Source organism: Otolemur garnettii, unplaced genomic scaffold, assembly GCF_000181295.1.
Source record: "Otolemur garnettii isolate 467f Iridium unplaced genomic scaffold, OtoGar3 scaffold00182, whole genome shotgun sequence".
Classification (NCBI taxonomy): Eukaryota; Metazoa; Chordata; class Mammalia; order Primates; family Galagidae; genus Otolemur; species Otolemur garnettii.
Window position 1 is genome coordinate 2689407 of NW_003852577.1, and position 20107 is coordinate 2709513.

The 20107-nt window shown below is 45.1% G+C and overlaps 1 protein-coding gene and 1 pseudogene across 1 annotated transcript in view; one reads left to right on the top strand and one right to left on the bottom strand.

Annotated features, from left to right (window-relative positions):
* Positions 1–20107, top strand: part of DHRS7B (dehydrogenase/reductase 7B) — a 58534-nt gene that overhangs the window by 31268 nt on the left and 7159 nt on the right. Inside the window, exons 2-3 of the mRNA XM_012811989.2 lie at positions 7067–7245; positions 13408–13517. Coding sequence (XP_012667443.1) covers positions 7067–7245; positions 13408–13517 — 289 coding nt within the window. The remainder of the gene's footprint in view (positions 1–7066; positions 7246–13407; positions 13518–20107) is intronic.
* LOC105888086 lies at positions 15854–16048 on the bottom strand (annotated as a pseudogene).

Genomic DNA, 20107 nt, shown 5'->3' on the forward strand with positions numbered 1-20107 from the left:
TTTGTTTTTTAATTTGTTTATGTGATGAATTATATTTATAGATTTACGTATATTGAACCATCCTTGAGACCCTGGGATAAAACCCACTTGGTCATGGTGTATACTTTGTTTGATGTGTTGCTGGATTCTGTTTGTTAGGATCTTGTTGATTATTTTTGCATCAATATTCATTAGTGATATTGGTCTATAATTTTCTTTTCTTGTTGGGTCTTTTCCTGGGGATCAAGGTGGTTTGCTTCATAGAACGTATTGGGTAGTATTCCTCCTTTTTCCATATTTTGGAAAAGGTTGAGTAATATAGGGACCAGTTTCTCTTTAAAGGTTTGGTAGAATTCTGATGTGAAGACATCTGGTCCCGAGCTTTTCTTTCTAGGGAGATTTTGTATACTTGATGCTATTTCAGAAATTGATATAGTCCTCTTCAACATTTCCACTTGATTCTGGCTAAGTCTTGGAAGGTGGCATGCGTCCAAGTATTGGTCAGTTTCCTTCAGATTTTCATATTTCTGAGAATAAAGTTCCTTGTAATATTCATTAAGGATTTTTTGAATTTCTGAGAATTCTGTTGTTATTTTGTCTTTACTATTTATGATTGATGAAATTAGAGATTTTACTGTATTTTTCCTGATTAGGTTAGCCAAAGGTTTATCTATTATATTGTCCTTTTCAAAAAACAAACTTTTTGATTTATTGATCTACTGTATAATTCTTTTCTTTTCAACTTCATTTAATTCTGCTCTAATTTTGGTTATTTCTTTTCTTCTGCTGGGTTTGGGTTTGGAATGTTCTTCCTTTTTCAGTTGCTTGAGATGTCCCATTAAGTTGTTAACTTCCTCTCTTTCTGTTCTCGTGAGGAAGGCTTGCAGTGCTACAAATTTCCCTTTTAGGACTGCCTTTGCAGTATCCCAGAGGTTCTGGTAATTCGTGTCTTCATTATCGTTTTGTTTCATAAATTTAGTAATTTCCTTCTTAATCTCATCTGTGACCCAGCTATCATTCAGCATAAGAATATTTAGCTATGTTTTTATGAGTATGCAGATTCCTGTTGTTACTGAATTCAACTTTTATTCCATGATGGTCCAAGAAGATGCAAGGAATAATTTCTGTTCTTTTAAATTTGCTGAGGTTAGACTTGTGACCTAAAATGTGATCAATTTTAGAGTATGTTCTGTGGGCTGATGAGAAGAATGTGTATTCTATAGATGTCTATTAAATCCAAATGTTGAATGGTTAAGTTTAAATCTAAAATTTCTTTGCTTAGCTTCTTATTGGAGGATCTATTCAACACTGCCAAAGGAGTTTTAAAATCTCCGACTATTAGGGAGCTGGAGGAAATCAAGCTCTTGTCTGTTAGAGTCTCTCTTATAAATTGAGGTGCATTCTGGTTGGGTGCATAAATGTTAATAATTGAAATCTCATCATGTTGAGTGTTACCCTGAACAAATATGAAGTGAGCATCCTTATCTTTCCTTACTTTTGTTGGTTTAAAGCCTGTTGTATCTGCGAATAAAATCGCAACACCTGCTGTTTTCTGATTGCCATTTGTCTAAAATATAGATGACCATCCCTTCACCCTGAGTCTATATTTATCTTTTAAGGGCAGTTGAGATTCTTGTATACAGCAGATATCTGGCCTGAGTTTTTGTATCCAGTCAGCCAACCTGTGCTCCTTTAGAGGACAATTTAAGCCATTCACTTTCATTGAGAATATTGATAATCCTGGTAGAATTTTGGGTATTGAGTTTTTCAAAAGTCCAGTGGATACTTTTGCCACTGTGGAAGGTAGAATTTGATCAAAAATTTCTGAGTGAATTTACTTTTGTGGTGGAGGACTGCGCTGATCTTTATAGAGGATAGGTCTGAGAATATCTTGGAGAGCTGGTTTAGTTATGGCAAATTTCTTCAACATGTGAATGTCATTAAAGTATTTAATTTCTCTATCATGAATGAAACTCAGTTTAGCTGGATACAGGATCCTAGGTTGAAAGTTATTTTGTTTTAGGAGATTAAAAGTTGATGACCACCCTCTTGTAGCTTGAAAGGTTTCAGCAGAGAGATCTGCAGTCATTCTAATATTCTTTCCCTTGTAGATTATGGTTTTCTTACATCTGGCTGCTTTCAGAATTTTCTCCTTCATATTAACTTCAGTGAAGTTAATTATGATGTGCCTGGGGGTTGTCTTATTCAGGTTGAATTGTGCGGGGGTTCTGAAACTGTCTGCTATCTGAATTTCAAAATCTCTTTTTTTTTTTTTTTTTTTTGAGACAGAGCCTCAAGCTGTCCCCCTGGGTAGAGTGCCATGGCATTACAGCTCACAGCAACCTCCAACTCCTGGGCTCAAGCGAGTCTCCTGCCTCCGCCTCCCAAGTAGCTGGGACCACAGGAGCCCGCCACAACGCCCGGCTATTTTTTGGTTGCAGCCGTCATTGTTGTTTGGCGGGTCCGGGCTAGGGATTTGAACCCACCACCTTAGGTGTACATGGCTGGCGCCTTAGCCGGTTGAGCCACAGGCGCCGAGCCTCAAAATCTCTTGACATGTCCTGAAAGTTCTCTTTCATAATCTCATGAAGAAGGGCCTCTGTGCTTTGTGAAGCAGCTTCGTCGCCTTCAGTAATTCCTACAAGGTGAATATTAGTTTTCTTCCAATTATCCCAGAGCTCTCTGAGAGAATGATCTGTTTTTACTCTCAATTTCTCTTCCTCTTTGAGTGTTTGGGAGCATTCAAAAGCTTTGTATTCAATGTCAGAAATCCTTTCTCCTGCCTGCTTCATTCTGTTACTGAGGGATTCTACTGTATTTTTTCAGATCTTTGAGGGCTGCAAAATCTTGTCTCAGTGTGTCATAATCTTTGGCAATTTTGTCTTTGAATTCATTGAATTCTTGAGACAACTTTGAATTGCTCCTTGAATTTCTAATTCCAACTTTGCCTCCATTCCATTAATCTTATTTGCAATCCAAAGTCTGAATTGGATTTCTGACATCTCAACCATTTGTTTATGAATGGGATCTTCAGTTGTGTCCACCATATTGTTCCTTGGGGGAGTTCATCTACTCTGGTTATTCATGTTACCAGACTTTTTTTTTTTTTTTGCTGATTCCACCACATGATTATTTTACACCATTTGACTAGATGAGAAGATAAGGTAATGTTGTGTTGGGGGACTCCTGATGTAGTGATTAACCAGCCCTTTGCGCAAGAGCTGTGACTGATGTCTGTAACTTTTCCCCTAGAGCTTTGCAAAGGACCTGTACAGTGCTATGGCCTGAGACACTGGGGACTTACTTGTGGTGGTGGGACTAAGTGGCTCTGTCTTGTTTTCAGCTGCTCTCTGTCCTACCCTAGTGAATTAGTTACTTTGGGTTGAAGTCTCAGCTGTGAAGAAATACCAGCAATTAAGTCACCCTGTCCCCCCGCATGGGCAACAACTAGAAAAGGAAAATCAAACCTTCCCACAACCACACACCCAGGGTACCACTTTGGATAGTTCTCAGGTGATTGGTGTAGTTCGAGAGATCTAAATCAATTGTCCCAGTCAGCACTCGGTCCAAAATGAGGGAGTTCAAAAGGTCTCCAGCAACTAGATAGCAGGGGGTCTGCTGGCAGCTCAAGTATGATTTGTTCTGGTGCTCCGTGGACTTAGATGGACCTCCCCCTCCCCCCAGGAAATGAATTAGTCTGGGAAAGTTGATTCTTCCTTCCCCACCTTGCACCTCTGTCACACCCAGTCACTGGTAACCCCGCAGGGCTGTGACCTGTGCTGTGTCAGGTGCTCAAGGAATCCCAGAACTGTACAAGATGGTATGTAGCTTTCTCTCTTTTCTTCCTGTCATGGATTGCTGGTTTAGGTTTTAATTAGGTTGTATGAAAATGCAATTTGGGGGGAGCTTTAATCATTTTCTGTTGGGGAGCCTTGCTGGTCTGGCTTATTTTCATCTTGCTTCTCTCTGGGTATGAAAAAAAGGCTAAGGGACATTTTAGTACCTGTTTGCCCTTTCCTTGCATTGTTGGCATTGATCACATTGGCCTTGACCTAAAACTTGGGATGTGGGATCTTGACTTCCTGTGACAGGCTTTTGTTTTTCTATTTGTTAATTTAATTACAATAAAGGGTTTATGAAGATATTAAAATTAAACCACATCAAACTCTATGTTGAATGAGTTTCCTTTATTTGGAAAGAACTACTATTCATAAACCAAGGACTCTTTCAGATACCCTTGGAAATCTGAACTCCTTGGAGTGAATTCCTAGGCTAGGAGGTTTGTGTTAGTTATGGGACATGGTAGTGCCTATGGCAGCTGTGTTCCCTGAGCACTTAACCTGAGACAGGGGCTGTGTACACAGACAGATTCCCTCATACCCTGATCTTAGAGATGAGGACACCAAGGCCCATGGTGATAGGTCCCTTTGCCAGGCTGGGAAGCAGTTGACCAGGATGGAGCCCAGCCAGGCTGACTCTAGGGGTTTGTCCTCATGACCCTTGCACTGTATTTGTGCCCAGTTAGGGGTTTCTCAGGTCCATTTTGCAAGTTGACAGGCTGCCTCCTTGCTGCTTGGCCACACTGCAGGTTTACAGTGGGTCAGACTACGCAGGCTCTGTCTCCAGGGCCTCTGGGAAGACTGCAGAGCAGTTTCCACCCACTCTGCACAGCTGGTGGAGTGCTGGGCCCTGCTTCACCTCACAGTTCATCCTGGGCTGGGTCATCCTAGGTGGAGGCTGGGCCCTGAGCCATCTGGATAAAGCAGGGTGGTCCTGTCCAGACAACCTGCCTGGGGCAAGGATCTGGGTTTGCAGAGAGAAAAAAGCTTTTCCCAAACAACCATCCAGCTAGGTTGTAATCTTATCCATCCTACCCTTGGTTTATTATATGAAAATTCTAAGCTATATTTAGCTCAGGGCCTACCTATGCCTCTGTCAATTGTTATAATTTTCTGGTAAAGCTATTCCAAAAAGCTGGCAACCATTCCTGCCCCTCTCCTGCCTATTTACCCCTCCTGTCTTTGGGAAATCCTCCCAATTTTAGGACCTGAGCTCTGCGGAGGAATCTAGGAAGCACCTGCAGAACCTTGGAATAGCGGAGACATTGGGGCCTGCTCTGAACCTTTAGTGAGCTCCTAAAGGTTGCCACTCAGCTTCCTTGGGTCAGACAAAGCTTCCTTGGGTCTTGGCATCTCCTTGGGACTATTCTAGCTTGGCCTATAGGCTAGAGCACTTGGCCTGAGGGGAGGGTGCCAGCAATGCTCCCATGAAGAGCTTGGAACTTCAGATGCCACTTTAACTCCCAGTTAATCCAGCATAGGCTTGGCACAGTGCAGGTGAAAGCCAGCTGTACCCACTCTGAGGACAGTAGCTGAGAATTTTTCAGAAGTGAATTAGGTAGGTAGTGGTTGAGGAGAAACAATCATTTCTACAGTCCAAGAATGTTGTTATTTTTATGGTGATGAAGAATTTAGGTATATTTAGGAAGACAGGTCAAACTTAAAAGTAAATACCAAACAGTTGAGTTGAAAGTTCAAGTTGGAGCAGAACCCCGTTGCAGTGAGACAGTTTAATACAGATCAGGATCAGGCAACTTAGCGTGTGGGTGGACATCTTATTCTGCAGTGTTTGTGGCTTCACTTTGGCATCTGTAGAGTTTGTATCATCTCAGGAAAGAAAGCAGAATGTTTTTTTAATTATGTGGGTTTGAGGAGATGGGACATTTAGAGGCGGGTGAGAGTTTTATGTGGCTGGTTTCCTACAATGTTGTTCTTGGTTTCCAGCCTCTTCGTTTGAGAAAAGGATTGCTGTGCTTATGAAAGCACAGTCCTGGGGTGGACTGTGAGGGGCCATTTGTCCAGTAGACTCTGGCCTGCTCCTCCAGTGGCCTCACAGAGTGTTCATTACAAAGCGACAACACATGGCATTGCTCCTCTCTAGCTCATACCTGATCTTTAACTCTGAGTCTCCCTGTTAGTTCTTCGCTGGGCACAGGGACATGGGTGAATACTAAGGAATAGGGGAGGTTCGGGGGATGTAAGGGCAGTTGTGGAAAAAATGAATACATTTCCTAAGAATTGACTGCACACTCTTGCACAAACACTGTGTGGCCTCCTGGTTTCTTCCGGCTGACCATGGCTCACTAGAGAATGCTCAGTGAGCGCATGTGTGTGCATGTGGCCACATTTACCAGCCAGAGTCTGTGCTGACACTTGACACAAGGCAGCTCTGCCCTTCACTGCCTTCCCTCTGTGTGCCTGTGTGTCTTTGTGGCCTGTGGTCAGAATTCCATCTGGGGCCATCACAAATACCATTTAGGGCTGCCCCATCCGGAAACATCCATCTCCTAAGTGTCTGCTCTGAAGAGTACAAGGATTGGTATGATTGGCTCGGCGCCTATGGCTCAAGCAGCTAGGGCGCCAGCCACATACACCTAAGGTGGCGGGTTCGAATCCCCAGCCCGGGCCTGCCAAACAACACCAATGATGGCTGCAACCAAACAAATGGCCAGGTGTTGTGGCGGGCGCCTGTAGTCCCAGCTACTTGGGAGGCTGAGGCAGGAGACTCGCTTGAGCCCAGGAGTTGGAGGTTGCGGTGAGTGTGATGCCATGGCACTCTACCCAGGGGGATAACTTGAGGCTCTGTCTCAAAAAAAAAAAAAAAAAAAGGATTGGTTTGATTTTTTTTTTTTTAAATACTTTGATTTCACACATATTCAGGAACTGAAAATGATAATGGGGCATTACTTGGGGTAATGCAACAACAGGTTTTGAAGCAGAATCAGGTGAGTACTGATATGCCACCTCTTCCAGTGACACTCACCGGGTAGTCACTGAAAAGCCTCAGCTTATTCTTGGAGTAGCGTCATGAGGCTATGGCTTTGCTGTCTGCTCATGTCAGTACAGACAGAGCAAACAGGTTCATGGGCCAGGATAGTCAGCATAGCGTGCAGGGCCTGGAAAGATACCTGCTGAGGCTCAGAGCCTAAGTCTGCAGAAGAGAGCTCTGGGATTTGTATCAGACTGGGGGAAGAGCCTTGGCAAGTCCCCAGAGTTCTCCTTTGTCACTAGAGTATTTGTTCTTCCAGGAAGAGTCCACTGAAGCTGAGGGTCATGGACTTCATCGCTTCTGCGGCCATTCTGCCCCTGCTGTTCGGGTGTCTGGGCATCTTTGGCCTGCTCCGGCTGCTACAGTGGATGCGCATGAAAGCCTACCTACGCGGGGCCGTGGTGGTGATCACAGGCGCCACCTCGGGACTGGGGAAAGGTGGGTCCTAGGGGACATCGGCCAGGGACAAGGGGCGGCTCAGCTGCACAGGGACCACCAGCACAAGTGCCTGAAGTGGCAGCAGGAAGTGCAAATAAGTGAAGTGGGCAGAGTGGCACTGTCCTTGGTCCAAGAGGAAAAAAACGGGAGCCAAAGCACAGTGAGACACGATCCTGCCTGTCCGTACCAGGAGGGGAGGCAGGAGCAGGCAGAAAGGCTGGCCAGCAGGAGGCCATGTGCCCGCCCTCCTTTAGGGCAGCCTCTCTCAGCTGTAGCTGCTTGTGGAAGTAGGAATTTTCAAATATAGACAACTAACTTAAAAGTGGCTTGGTGCCTGTAGCATAGTGGTTATGACGCCAGCCACATACACCAAGGCTGGCAGGTTCGAAACCGGCCTGGGCCAGCTAAACAATGACAAGTGCAAAAAAAAAAATAGCCGGGCATGGTGGTGGGTGCCTGTAGTTCCCAGCTACTTGGGAGCCTGAGGCAAGAGAATTGCTTAAGCCCAAGAGTTTGAGGTTGCTGTGAGCTGTGATGTCACAGTACTCTACCAAGGGCGACATAGTGAGACTCTGTCTCAAAAAAAAAAGTGTTCTTACCTCTGTGAGGGCCAAACGAAATATGCCCTTTCCTGGATTCAGCCAGCACACCCAGCTCAGGGCCTTGGTGTGTGCCTTCTCTATGTCTGTCCTTTCTCAGCAGGGTCAGAGACAGAATACTTCTCCAGTGTAGGTCCATTCCAGTTCTGTGAACACCTTGAACTTCTGAGTCTCAGGGATCATATGCTGGGACTTGGGCCTAGAGGCATTCACACCCTAGCCCACCTTGTCTCTTTCCTGGAAGTTGTACAGATGAGTTGGGAGCTCTACTGCTCTCCCTCAGTACAGACGTGTTGGGAGCTCCATTGTGCTCTCCCCATACACGAATATTGACTTGGCAGCCTAGATGAATATGGACACGTTGTGTGAATCTCATGCCTCAGTGTCTGCACAGGCACACATCCCACTGTATGCCACTCACACTGAAGCTCAAATCCATGGAAGAAGGCTAGGAGCTCCCTGGATTACAGTAAGCCCACCGAGGCTGCATCTTTTGGTTGGTGGTAGCATAACCAGAGCTGACGTAGGCATCTGCTAAGTACAAGGCTCTGGGCCAAGGTTAGGGCAGAAAGACAGGGTCTCTTCCCTCAAGGAGTTCCCAGTCCCTGCTTCAAGGAGAAAGGCAAGGACTGAGCACGTAACCATTTCAGTGATGGTGCTTCCAGCCAGGCCTGATGGGTAAAGGCACAGTTATCTCACTGAATTCTCACAGCTGAGATTCAGAGAAAGTATGACTTGCCCTACGACTTCCAGCCAGAAAGTTCAAAGCCAAAGTTCAAACCCATGTCTCCCTGATTCCAGTAGTAAAGCCTCACCTTGGGAGGAAGAGATGGCTAAGGGAAAGGGTGAGCCAGTAGGGAAGGCATCCAGATAGGGCCAGGGCTGGGAGCCACATGGCTGTGCAGGGAGTGTTGAGTGTTGCATGAACATAAGGAGCAGAGGGGCCTTGTCTGTAGAGTACTTGGTTTGCATTCAGTCTGGGAGCCTGAGAAGGCTTGAGGAGCATGGATTCATCTGTATGCCACTGTGGTATGAAATGTCAGTGGATATGCAGACCTTTGAAAGGACAGCTGTCCACAGGCCCTTTGCTATGGGTCAGTCCTCTGATTTTATGCAACTACTACATATAGGGTAGTCAATAGCTTTTCCTCTTCCAGATAAAAGCATTTTTTTAGTCCTTAAAGAGTATCTTGAGAGCAGACTGAAGAGGTGAGCTGTGAGTTGCAGGTGCCCCAGTATATGGATGTTTGATAAGGATGTTGCCCTCATCACCATTCTACATGGCAACTGACAACCAAGACTGTGAAGGGAATAGAAAATGTCACAGAATACCAAAACCTGTAGAGATAGTATGTGGGTCATACAAGAGTTTTGAGACAGACTATATTTGGGGTCATTATTTCTGTTCCACAGAACAGCTGACAGCACCCTTTTTCTGATTCACCTGTGCAAGTTTCAACTTGCCCAGCTTGTCAGTGTTGCTGGGAGGTCTTTGTTTGTTACCATTCATGCAGATTTTAGGCATCTTGATTTTTGTGTATCTCAAACTTATCATAATTACCCATGTGTATGATGTCAGGCCTTCCCTGGACTCCAGTCATTCTGTTTCAACTGGAAGCCTCATTTAGCATCTTGGGGACAGGAATCCCTCCATCCAGCACTGGCCTCAAGTGCTGACCCTCAAGGACAGACACCCTCTGCTGCTCCCTGGGAGGAGGGCAAGCCCCACTGTCCCCAGTGGCTCTGCCTGTTGTGCAGCTGTCCTTGAAGAGTTGGTCTTCTGTGAGGAGTCTTGAGGTGGCTTTCTGTATTTCTTCTACCTTGTCTCCTGTGTTTGTATATTTAAGCTACATGAGCTTGTTCTTGTAAAATAGTAGGACCACTGGCTAAAAGAATAGAATGTTCTGGATGCCTCTTTTAGCCAGCCTGAGCCACATGGTCAAGTACAGCCTAGGCATGCCTACAACAATGGAGAATCATCTGCAGCCCTAGAGAAATGGTATCTTGGAATGGTTTTCCTTTTGCCTTTAAACTTTCTGCCTCCCTGTGAAAACTTTTTTAAAAAAATGAAAATGAAATCCTTCGGCTTGGAGCCTGTGGCTCAAGCGGCTAAGGCGCCAGCCACATACACCTAAGGTGGCGGGTTCGAATCCCCAGCCCGGGCACACCAAACAACAATGATGGCTGCAACCAAAAAATGGCCAGGAATTGTGGCGGACGCCTGTAGTCCCAGCTACTTGGGAAGCTGAGACTCAAGCAGGAGACTCGCTTGAGCCCAGGAGTTGGAGGTTGCTGTGAGCGTGATGCCATGGCACTCTGCCCAGGGGGATAGCTTGAGGCTCTGTCTCAAAAAAAAAAGAAAAAAAAGAAAATGAAATCCTTCTAATCTGTTTGCATTTCTGTCACTCCCTACCCAAACTTTAATTTCCTCCCTTTTAAGCTTTGCTAGGAAGAAAAGTTTAAGCAGAATTTAGGCAATCGTTTTCTAGAAGCTGTCCATACCCAAACATGACTCTCACCTTTGGTTCTGTGTACACACCCCTTGGTTGCTGCCAAAATGTCCTATGCCTTAGTCAGGATAGGACAAAATGAGGTGAGGAAGCCTGCAGGGCCCAAGGTTCCTAATCAGTGGGAATGATTTAAGTAAACTGGATAAGCAGTTCCAGCCTCAGAAATGCTGGCTTGTGGCCTGGCGTGAAGTCTCCATTCCTGGGAGGCTTGTTCTGCCACACTGAGGAGGCCTACTAGGCAGGCAGCTGGGGCTGGGCCCAGGGTGGGCAGAAACAGTGGCCACAGCTCTCTGGGTTGCTGTACTTTATCAGGATGAACCGACTAGATTTCCTTCAGAGAAGATGGTGCAGCACCCTGGAAGTGTATTGATTCAGTCTGCTCAGCACCTCCTTCCAGAAAGCTCTGTCCAAGGAGTGCAGAGAGGCACTGAGGGGCCAAGTGAACACTGTGGGCAGAGCTACGTGAGCCCCTGTGGAGTGTGAAGAGGCCTTTGCTCCTAAGACAGCCGGCCTTTCAGGACCCCGTGTGCTGGAAGATACTGGGATTTCTTCTCCTCTCCTGTTTTGAACTCTTCTGGCTTTAGGGAAGTTCAACCCTTCTCTGAGGGAAGGGCTGTCAGACCAAGAGGCACTGCCTGAACCCTCTGACTTCTCTTCCAGCTGAGGAGGTGACAGCTCTGATCCCTCTGCCTGGCAGTGCTATTTTTATATATAGCCCTGCTTCATCTGGGACCACAAGTAGCTCACTGGTTGAGTTGGGGCCAGCTGGGGGCAGAGGTGTCTTGTGAAGATCTTCACAAACATTTGGGAGAGACTAGAGCTCAGGGAGGACAGGTGGTGCCTCTTTAAACCCACACACTTGGTTCAGCACCTGTGGCTCAAGTAGCTAAGGTGGCGGATTTGAATCCAGCCCGGGCCCGCCAAACAACAATGATGGCTGCAACCAAAAAAAAAAAAAAAAAATAGGTAGGCATTGTGGCTGGCGTCTGTGGTCCCAGCTACTTGGGAGGCGGAGGCAGGAGACTCTCTTGAGCCCAGGAGTTGGAGATTGCTATGAGCTGTGATGCTATGGCACTCTACCCAGGGTGACAGCTTGAGGCTCTGTCTCAAAAAAAAAAAAAAAAAACCCACACACTTCAGTTCTCATTGTCAGTCAGTTTTAGAACAAGGCAGCTAAGAAATATAGAAACAAACAAAAAAAAGAAATATAGAAACAGTTAATACTTGTGCAGTGCTTTTGTAAAGAGGTCACCTGCTTTAACTCATTCAACGCACAGTCACCCTGTGGCCTGTTCTTACCTGTATCTTAAAGAGGACAGTGAGAAACCAAGAGGTTCAAAGTTAACAGAGGCCACAGAACAGTAAGCGTGGGAAGTCAAGGTTGGACACAGGAAGTCAAAGCTACAGGCCGTTCTCTTGACCCCAGGGCTGCTACCCTGAACATGTAGGGAGGTCATGCAAGGGGAGGATAAACAGGGAGGTGGCAGGCGTGATGCCACTCCCTGCACAGGTCAGCCCTTCCTGATGGCTTCACCTCCTGCTTTAGGTGGTGTTACCTCTTCCCCACCCCTTTAGCCACAGGGGATTCACACGTGGCTCCTGCTTCTGCACTGGTCTAGTCTAAGATTTGCTGCCTGACAGCCTTCCTTTAGATTATGACTCTAGGCTTAGTGCCCATAGCTCAGTGAGTAGGGCGCTGGCCACATACACCAAGGTAGGCAGGTTCAAGCCAGGCCTCAGCCTGCTAAACAACAATGACAACTGCAATAAAAAAAATAGCCAGCCATTATGGCAGGGGCCTGTAGTCCCAGCTACTTGGGAGGCTGAGGCAAGAGAATCGCCTAAGCTCAGGAGTTGGAGGTTGCTGTGAGCTATGACACCACGGCACTCTACCTAGGGCAGCATACTGAGACTGTCTCAAAAAAAAAAAAAAAAACAAGATTATGACCCTAGAGGTAAGAGAGACAAGACAGACTCCTGTCTTGTTGACAAGGAGTTGTGTAGATATGAGCCCAGCGCTGCCTACAGCTCCCATCTCACAGAGAGGACCCCGAGAAGGGCATGCTGCATGTAAGAAAGCCTGGGCGTCAGCACCGCTGACCCTCCCAAGTCTTAGCCATTCATTTCTTCCTCATTTTTGAATGTCCTCAGAATCGCTCTGATAATTCTTTTTTGTTTTACCCCAGAGTGAGTTGAGTTTCTGTTTCTTGCCACGAGTAGAGTATTGAGTAATAGAGCTGCCCAGCTGGCTTTCTACTTTTCCCCTGCTGCGGTCCTGGTTGAAGTCCTCAGTTGTCACAATACTGTAGTGGGCTCAGTGGAGCCTGGGCTGCCCCAATGCCCCCCACACACAGCAGAAGTGAGCCTCACAGTGCAGGTGCCCTTCACTGCTGTGATGCCCAGTGTCATTCACTCAGTTAAGTCCAGTTGTGCCTCTTGCAGCCTGACGCCCTCCTCCAGCCCAAAGACACTGTTAGACCCTACACTTTTTGGTCCAATTGCATCTGTCTGTGGTTGTCAGGGGCTTAGCTCCCTCTGCTCTCCCTGCCTCACTCTCTGGGAAACAGCCTGTCAGACTTCAGGACTCCCTCCCTACCCTGTGCCCCTGTTTTTCTACAGACCCACATAAGTACTCCCAGTAGACCTGTGCTGATTGCATTTAAGCAACTTGGGAAATGCCTGTGTGGTGCTAGAACACAGCTTCAGTGGGCCACAGGATCATAACAGCTGGCCTTGCCTGTCCCAGCCAACTTGGGATAGTTTCCTGCCTAATGAACCATGCTTCCTTAGGTGTGAAATGGGGATGGTGCTCACAGGGTGGCCATGGGAGCATTACGGAAAGTTCTGAGCATAGTACTTAAATCTACCTCTCCCCACACCTCTCATGGTTGTCTGTAGCACCACTAGATGAGCTCGCTACCTCCTAGCTCCATGCTGATCCATAGCAGAGGCAAACACCTGTGTCAAGTGTGTGAAGAAGCCAACAGGGAACATTGGGCAGATTTGAACAGAACTGGGATCTCTGCTCTGAAGGTTCTTTTCTCTTCCCTTAGAATGCGCAAAAGTCTTCTACGCTGCAGGTGCTAAGCTAGTGCTCTGTGGCCGGAATGGGGAGGCCTTAGAAGAGCTTGCCAGAGAACTCTTTACTTCTCCTGCCACCCAGGTGAGCCCAGGGGTGTGGTTTCTGTGGGAAAGGGGTGCAGCCCATCTTTTCAGCATGCATCTGAGAAGATAGTGGTTTGCTCTTGGCCTCGGGTTGCAGGATGGGTTGCAGGATGGCCATGCGTCACACTGTCCCTGGGAAAGCAGCAGGTTTCTGCAACAAACTGGGCCCCGCCCCCAAGGAAGGAGAACTGACACCACTACTTCCTAGCACTGTGAGTTTAGAAGTTCCCTCTATGGAGATAGCTGCCCCATTTCCTCTTACCTGGCTAAGCTCTACTCACTGGGTGGGAGTAGGGGTTGGTGATGACTTCTAACATTTTAATTGTCATAAAATAGACATAATAATTATCACTTTAACCCTTTGTAAGTTAGTGATGTTAGATACATTCACAAGTGTAACAATTACCACTATACCCAAACTTTTACACTTCCACAATTTTTTAACATCCCTAACAAAAATTCTGTACTCATTAAACAATAACCTCGTTTCCCCTTCTTCCTAGCCCCTGGAAACTTCTCTTCCTTTCTCTCCCTATGAATTTGCCTACTCTAGGTACCTCACAGTGGGGGAATCATACAATACTTGACATTCTGTGTTTGGCTCGTTTGTTTAGCATGTCTCTAAGGTTCATTTATGTTGCAGCATGAGTCAGAATTTCATTCCTTTGTAAGGCTGAATATTCACTGCATTGTATGTATGTACTACATTTTATTTGTTCATTTATTTTTTTGAGACAGTTTCAAGCTATTGCCCTGGGTAGAGTGTGTGGTGTCAGAGCTCACAGCAACCTCAAATTCTTGGGCTTAGGCGATTCTCTTGCCTCAGCCTCCCAAGTAGGTGGGACTACAGGCGCCCACCATAACACCCAGCTATATTTTTCTTTTGTTGTCGTTGTTACAGTTGTCATTGTTGTTTTAGCTGGCCGGGCTGAGGTTCGAACCTGCCAGCCTCGGTGTATGTGGCCAGTGCCCTAACCCACTGAGCTATGGGTGCCACCTACATTTTATTTACTCACCCATCTGTCAGTGACACGGGGCTGTCTCTACCCTCTGGCTATAATGAATAACGCTGCTACCAGGACACTGATATACAAGTATGTGTCTGGGCCTCTGCTTTCCGTTCTTCTGGATGTACACCTAGGAGCGGGGTTGCTGGGTGATATGGTGGTTCTGTGTTTGCCACAGCAGCTGGATCATTTTACATTCCCACCAGCAGTGCAGGATTGCAGTTTCTCTGTGTCCTCCCCAACACTTGTTATTTTCTGAGTTTATTTTTCCAAATTATACCCATCTTAGGAGGTATGAACTGATATCTCATTGTGGTTCTGGTTTGCATTTCCCTAATTATAAATGATGTTGAGCATCTTTTCTTGTGCTTATTGGCCATTTATGTATATTTGGAGAAATTTCCATTCAAGTCCTGTATCCTTTTTTTTTTTTTTGAGACAGTCTATCGCCCGGTAGAGTGCTATGGCATCACAGCTTATTGCAGCTTCCAACTCTTGAGCTCAAGAGATCCTCTTGCCCAGCTTCCTGAGTAGCTGGGACTACAGGCACCCATCACCACACCTGGCTATTTTTTTTGGAGATGAGGTCTCGCTCTGGCTCAAACAGGGTGTAAGCCACCACACCTGGCCCCTTTGTCCATTTTTTTTTCAGGTTTTAAAACTTTTTATTTGCATTAATAAAAATGTACATTCTAATAATTAAAATCATTTGAATGAAAAAAACGTGGAACTCACAATTAACTGCATTTTACAGCCTGCAAGAAACCCTGGGGCCAACTTAGTTTTCACTTTAGGTTTCACTGTCAGCTCGGCGCCTGTGGCTCCCAAGTGGCTAAGGCGCCAGCCACATACACCTAAGGTGGCGGGTTCAAATCCAGCCTGGGCCTGCCAAACAGCAATGACGGCTGCAACCAAAAAATAGCCGGGTGTTGTGGTGGGTACTTGCAGTCCCAGCTACTTGGGAGGCAGAGGCAGGAGACTCACTTGAGCCCAGGAGTTGGAGGTTGCTGTGAGCTGTGATGCCACAGCATCTACCCCTATCTATCCCTCTACCCAGGGGGATAGCTTGAGGCTCTGTCTCAAAAAAAAAAAGATTTCACTGTCGTCCCACCCCGATTATTCACCAACGTGCAAGTTCTTTTCCTTCCCTGCCAGCCAGACAGGCAGATGGTAGAGGCAGGTGCCTTCGTTGTCAGTAGTTCTGGATACTTTGATGTGAAAGGGGCAGCACAGTCATTTAAACTTGATCCAACCTCTCTGCATCTTAACAAAGTTAAACAGCTAAAAGAAGTAAAATAAGAAGGCAATGCAAATGTACAGCGCATACTGGACCCGCTCGCCTCATTACAACTCACCTGCTTGCTTCTCCTGTTGGATTGTTTCTTTGGAAGGCAGTGAATTTTTCTCTTGCATTTCCATTCTTCAATTTTGACTTATCAAATTTCTCCATCTCAGCCACATCACGTTTGTCAGACATGGTTGCGGGGGAAGCGGAGCGAGGTGCAAGAGCTAGAAGTGTACGATTTGAGCAGTGGCAACTGCCGAATGCTCTACTTTGTCCATTTTTTAATCCAGTTGTGTGTTGTTGTTGAGTTTAGGAGTTCTTGATGTATTCTGGATATTAACCCTTTATCACATATATGGTCAGTCAACATTTTCTACTATTAAGTAGATCTTTTTACTTTCTTGACAATATCCTTTGATACACAAAAGTCCCAAAGTTTTACAAAGTCCAGTTTATCTGTTTTTTATTTGTTTGCCTTTGCTTTTTTTGTCATATCCACAAGGTTGTTGCCAAAGCTACCAAGATTTTCTCTAGTATTTTCTTCTATGAGTTTCATGGTTTTAACTCCTACATTTAGATCATTGATATATCTGATATAATTTTTATGTATCGATTTTTATATGGTAAGGGCCCAACTTTTTTTTGTTTTTGAGACAGAGTCTCACTTTGTTGCCCTCAGTAGAGTGCTATGGCATCATAGCTCACAGCAACCTCAAACTCATGGACTCAAGCAATTCTCTTGCCTTAGCCTCCCAAGTAACTAGGACTACAGGCACCTGCCACAATGCCCGGGTATTTTTTTAGAGATGGGGTCTCGCTCTAGCTCAGGCTGGTCTTGAACCTGTGAGCTCAGGGCAGTCCACCCACCTCAGCCTCCCATAGTGCTAGCATTACAGGCATCAGCCACTGCTCCTGGCCTGAACTCATCCTTTTATTATATAAGGAAGCCCTCTCTCACAATAATGGCATTAATCCATTCATGAAGTTCCTACTTCTCAATTCTATTGCATTGAGAATTAAGTTTCCAACACATGAGTTTTGGAGGCTACATTCAAACCATAGCAGTATTTAATTTTAATTTTAACTGCTTTTGTAAATAGAATTTTTACTAATTTCATTTTTAGATTATTCATTGTGCATGTATAGAAACAGCAGATTTTGGGGTGTTGATTCAGTATTTACCTACTTTTTTTTTTTAATTTTGAGACGGTCTCACTCTACCATCCTTGGTAGAGTGCCGTGGCATGATGGCTCATAGCAACCTCAAACTCTTGGGCTCAAGTGATTCTCTTGCCTCAGCCTCCTGTGTAGCCAGTACTACAGGTGCCCACCACAACACCCAGCTAGTTTTAGAGATGGGGTATCACTTTTGCTCAGGCTGCTCTTGATCTCCTGAGCTCAGGGATTCACTCAACTGGGCCTCCCAGAGTGCTGGGATTACAGGTGTGGGCTGGCCTAGCTAATTAACTCTTAATAGCTTTCTGTGAATTCAGTGGGATTTTCTATATATAGAATCACATCATTTGCAAATTGACAGTTTTACTTTTTCCTTTCCAATTTGGGTGACTTTTATTTCTTTTCCTTGTCTAATTGTGCTGCTTAGAACTTCCAGTACAGGCGCGGGGCCTGTGGTTCAAGTGGCTAAGGCGCAGCCACATACACCTAAGGTGGTGGGTTGGAATCCAGCACGGGCCTGGCAAACAACAATGATGGCTGTAACCAAAAAATAGCCGGGTGTTGTGGCGGGTGCCTGTGGTCCCAGCTACTTGGGAGGCTGAGGCAGGAGACTCACTTGAGCCCAGGAGTTGGAGGTTGCTGCGAGCTGTGATGCCACGGCACTCTACCCAGGGGCACAGCTTGAGGCTCTGTCTCAAAAAAAAAGAACTTCCAGTACAATGTTGAATAGCTGTTGTGAAAGGAGAAATTTTTTTTATTGTTTGGGATTCTTCAAGGGTACAAAGAATTAGGTGTACTGATTACCTTTGTTAGATGAAGACCCTCTTATAATTATGTCCCACCCCCAAGAGGTATGCCATATACCATGACCACCCCCATCCTCCTCCCTCCTCCCTCCTCCCTCCTCCCTCCTCCCCCTCCCCTGCACCTTGTATTAGCTATCTACTGCCTTCATAATAGATTTGAGTACATTGGATTCTTGCTTCTCCATTCTTTTTTTTTTTAAGCTTTAGGTGTATGTGGCTGGCACCTTAGCCACGTGAGCCCCAGGCACCGAGCCTTGGTTAGGATTTTATTGAGAATTTTTGCATCTATATTTATTAGTCAATTGGTCTTAAGTTCTCCTTTTTAGTTGGGTCTTTTCCTGGTTTTAATATCAGGGTAATATTTGCTTCATAGAATGTGTTGAGGAAGATTTCTTCCTTCTCAATTTTTTGGAATAATTTCTGCAGTATGGGTATGAGCTCTTCTTTGAAGATTTGATAGAATTCTGGCGTGAAGCCATCTAGACCAGGGCATTTTTTGGTGGGAGATTTTTTTCTTTTTTTTGAGACAGAGCCTCAAGCTGTCCTCCTGGGTAGAGTGCCGTGGCATCACAGCTCACAGCAATCTCCAACTCCTGGGCTCAAGCGAGTCTCCTGCCTCCACCTCCCAAGTAGCTAGGATCACAGGTGCCCGCCACAATGCCTGGCTATTATTTTTTTGGTTGCAGCCATCATTGTTGTTTGGTGGGCCTGGGTTGGATTCGAACCCACCACCTTAGGTGCATGTGGCTGGTGTCTTAGCCACTTGAGCCACAGACGCTGAGCCTGTGGGAGATTTTTTATTGTTTCTTTGATCTCAGTTCTTGAAATTGGTCTGCTTGAGACATCTGTTTCTTCTTGATTAAGTCTAGGGAGAGGGTGTGATTCTAGGTATTGATCCATTTCCTCCATGTTGTCAAATTTCTGGGCATAGAGTTTTTTGTATTACTCAGAGATGATTTCTTGTATCTCTGAGGCATCTGTTATTTCCCCTTTATCATTTATGATTGAGGTCATTAGAGATTTTACTTTTCTGTTTCTAGTCAATCTGGCCAAAGGTTTATCAATTTTATTTATTTTTTCCAGAAAAAATAACTTTTTGTTTTTGGTAATTTTCTGGATGATTCTTTTGTTTTCAATTTCATTCATATCTGATTTAATTTAATTTTGGTTATTTCTTTTCTTCTGCTGGGTTTGGGATTAGATTGTTCTTCTTTTTCCAATTCCATAAGATGGTTCATGAGTTTTTGATATGTTCGCTTTCTGTTTTTCAACTCTAGGCATCTAATGAGATAAATTTCCCTCTGAAGTTTGCTTTTGCTGTATCCCACAGGTTTTGGTATTTGTGTCTTCATTGTTGTTATGTTTGTGGAATTTTACAATTTCTTCTTTTTTCTCTTCTGGAACCCAATTATTCAGCATAAGGTTTGTTTAATTTCTAAATCTTTGTGTGAGGATGAATGTTTTTGTTGGAGTTCAGTACCATATTTATTGCTTTGTGGTCTGAAAAGATACAAGGTATAATTTCTGTTCTTTTAATTTTACTGAAGTTTGATTTTTATCCTAGGATGTGGTCAGTTTTGGAGTACATACCGTAGGCTGATGAGAAAAATGTATATTCCTTAGCTTTGGAATATACATTTGGGATGGTGTGTTCTGTCTATGTCTATTAATCTCATTTGTTCTAGGGTCACATTTAAGTCCTTTGTATCTTTAGTTTCTGTTTAGATGATCTGTCCAGTTATGTCAGAGGGTTGTTAAAGTCCCCAACTATTACTGTGTTATGGGTATCATATTGCTCAGACACATCAAGGTCTATTTTATAAATCTGGGAGCGTTTAATTGGATGTATAAATATTTAAATTGAAATGTCTTCTTGCTGTATTGTTCCTTTGACCAGTGTAAAGTGTTCATCTTTTTCTTTCTTTCTTTTCTTTTTGTTTTTTAAGACAGAGTCTTACTTTGTTGCCCTCAGAAGAATGCTTAGGCATCACAGCTCACAGAAACCTCCAATTCTTGAGCTCAAGGGATTCTCTTGCTTTTGCCTCCCAAGTAGCTGGGACTGCAGGTGCCCACCACAACGCCCAGTTATTTTTAAAGACAAGGTCTGACTCTAGCTCAGGCTGGTCTCAGACTCATGAGCTCAGGCAATCCACCTGCCTCAGCTTCCCAGAGTGCTAGGATTGATTACAGGCATGAGCCACCATGCCTGGCTCCACCTTTGTCTTTTTTTTTTTTTGAGACGGAGCCTCAAGCTATCCCCCTGGGTAGAGTGCCATGGCATCACGCTCACAGCAACCTCCAACTCCTGGGCTCA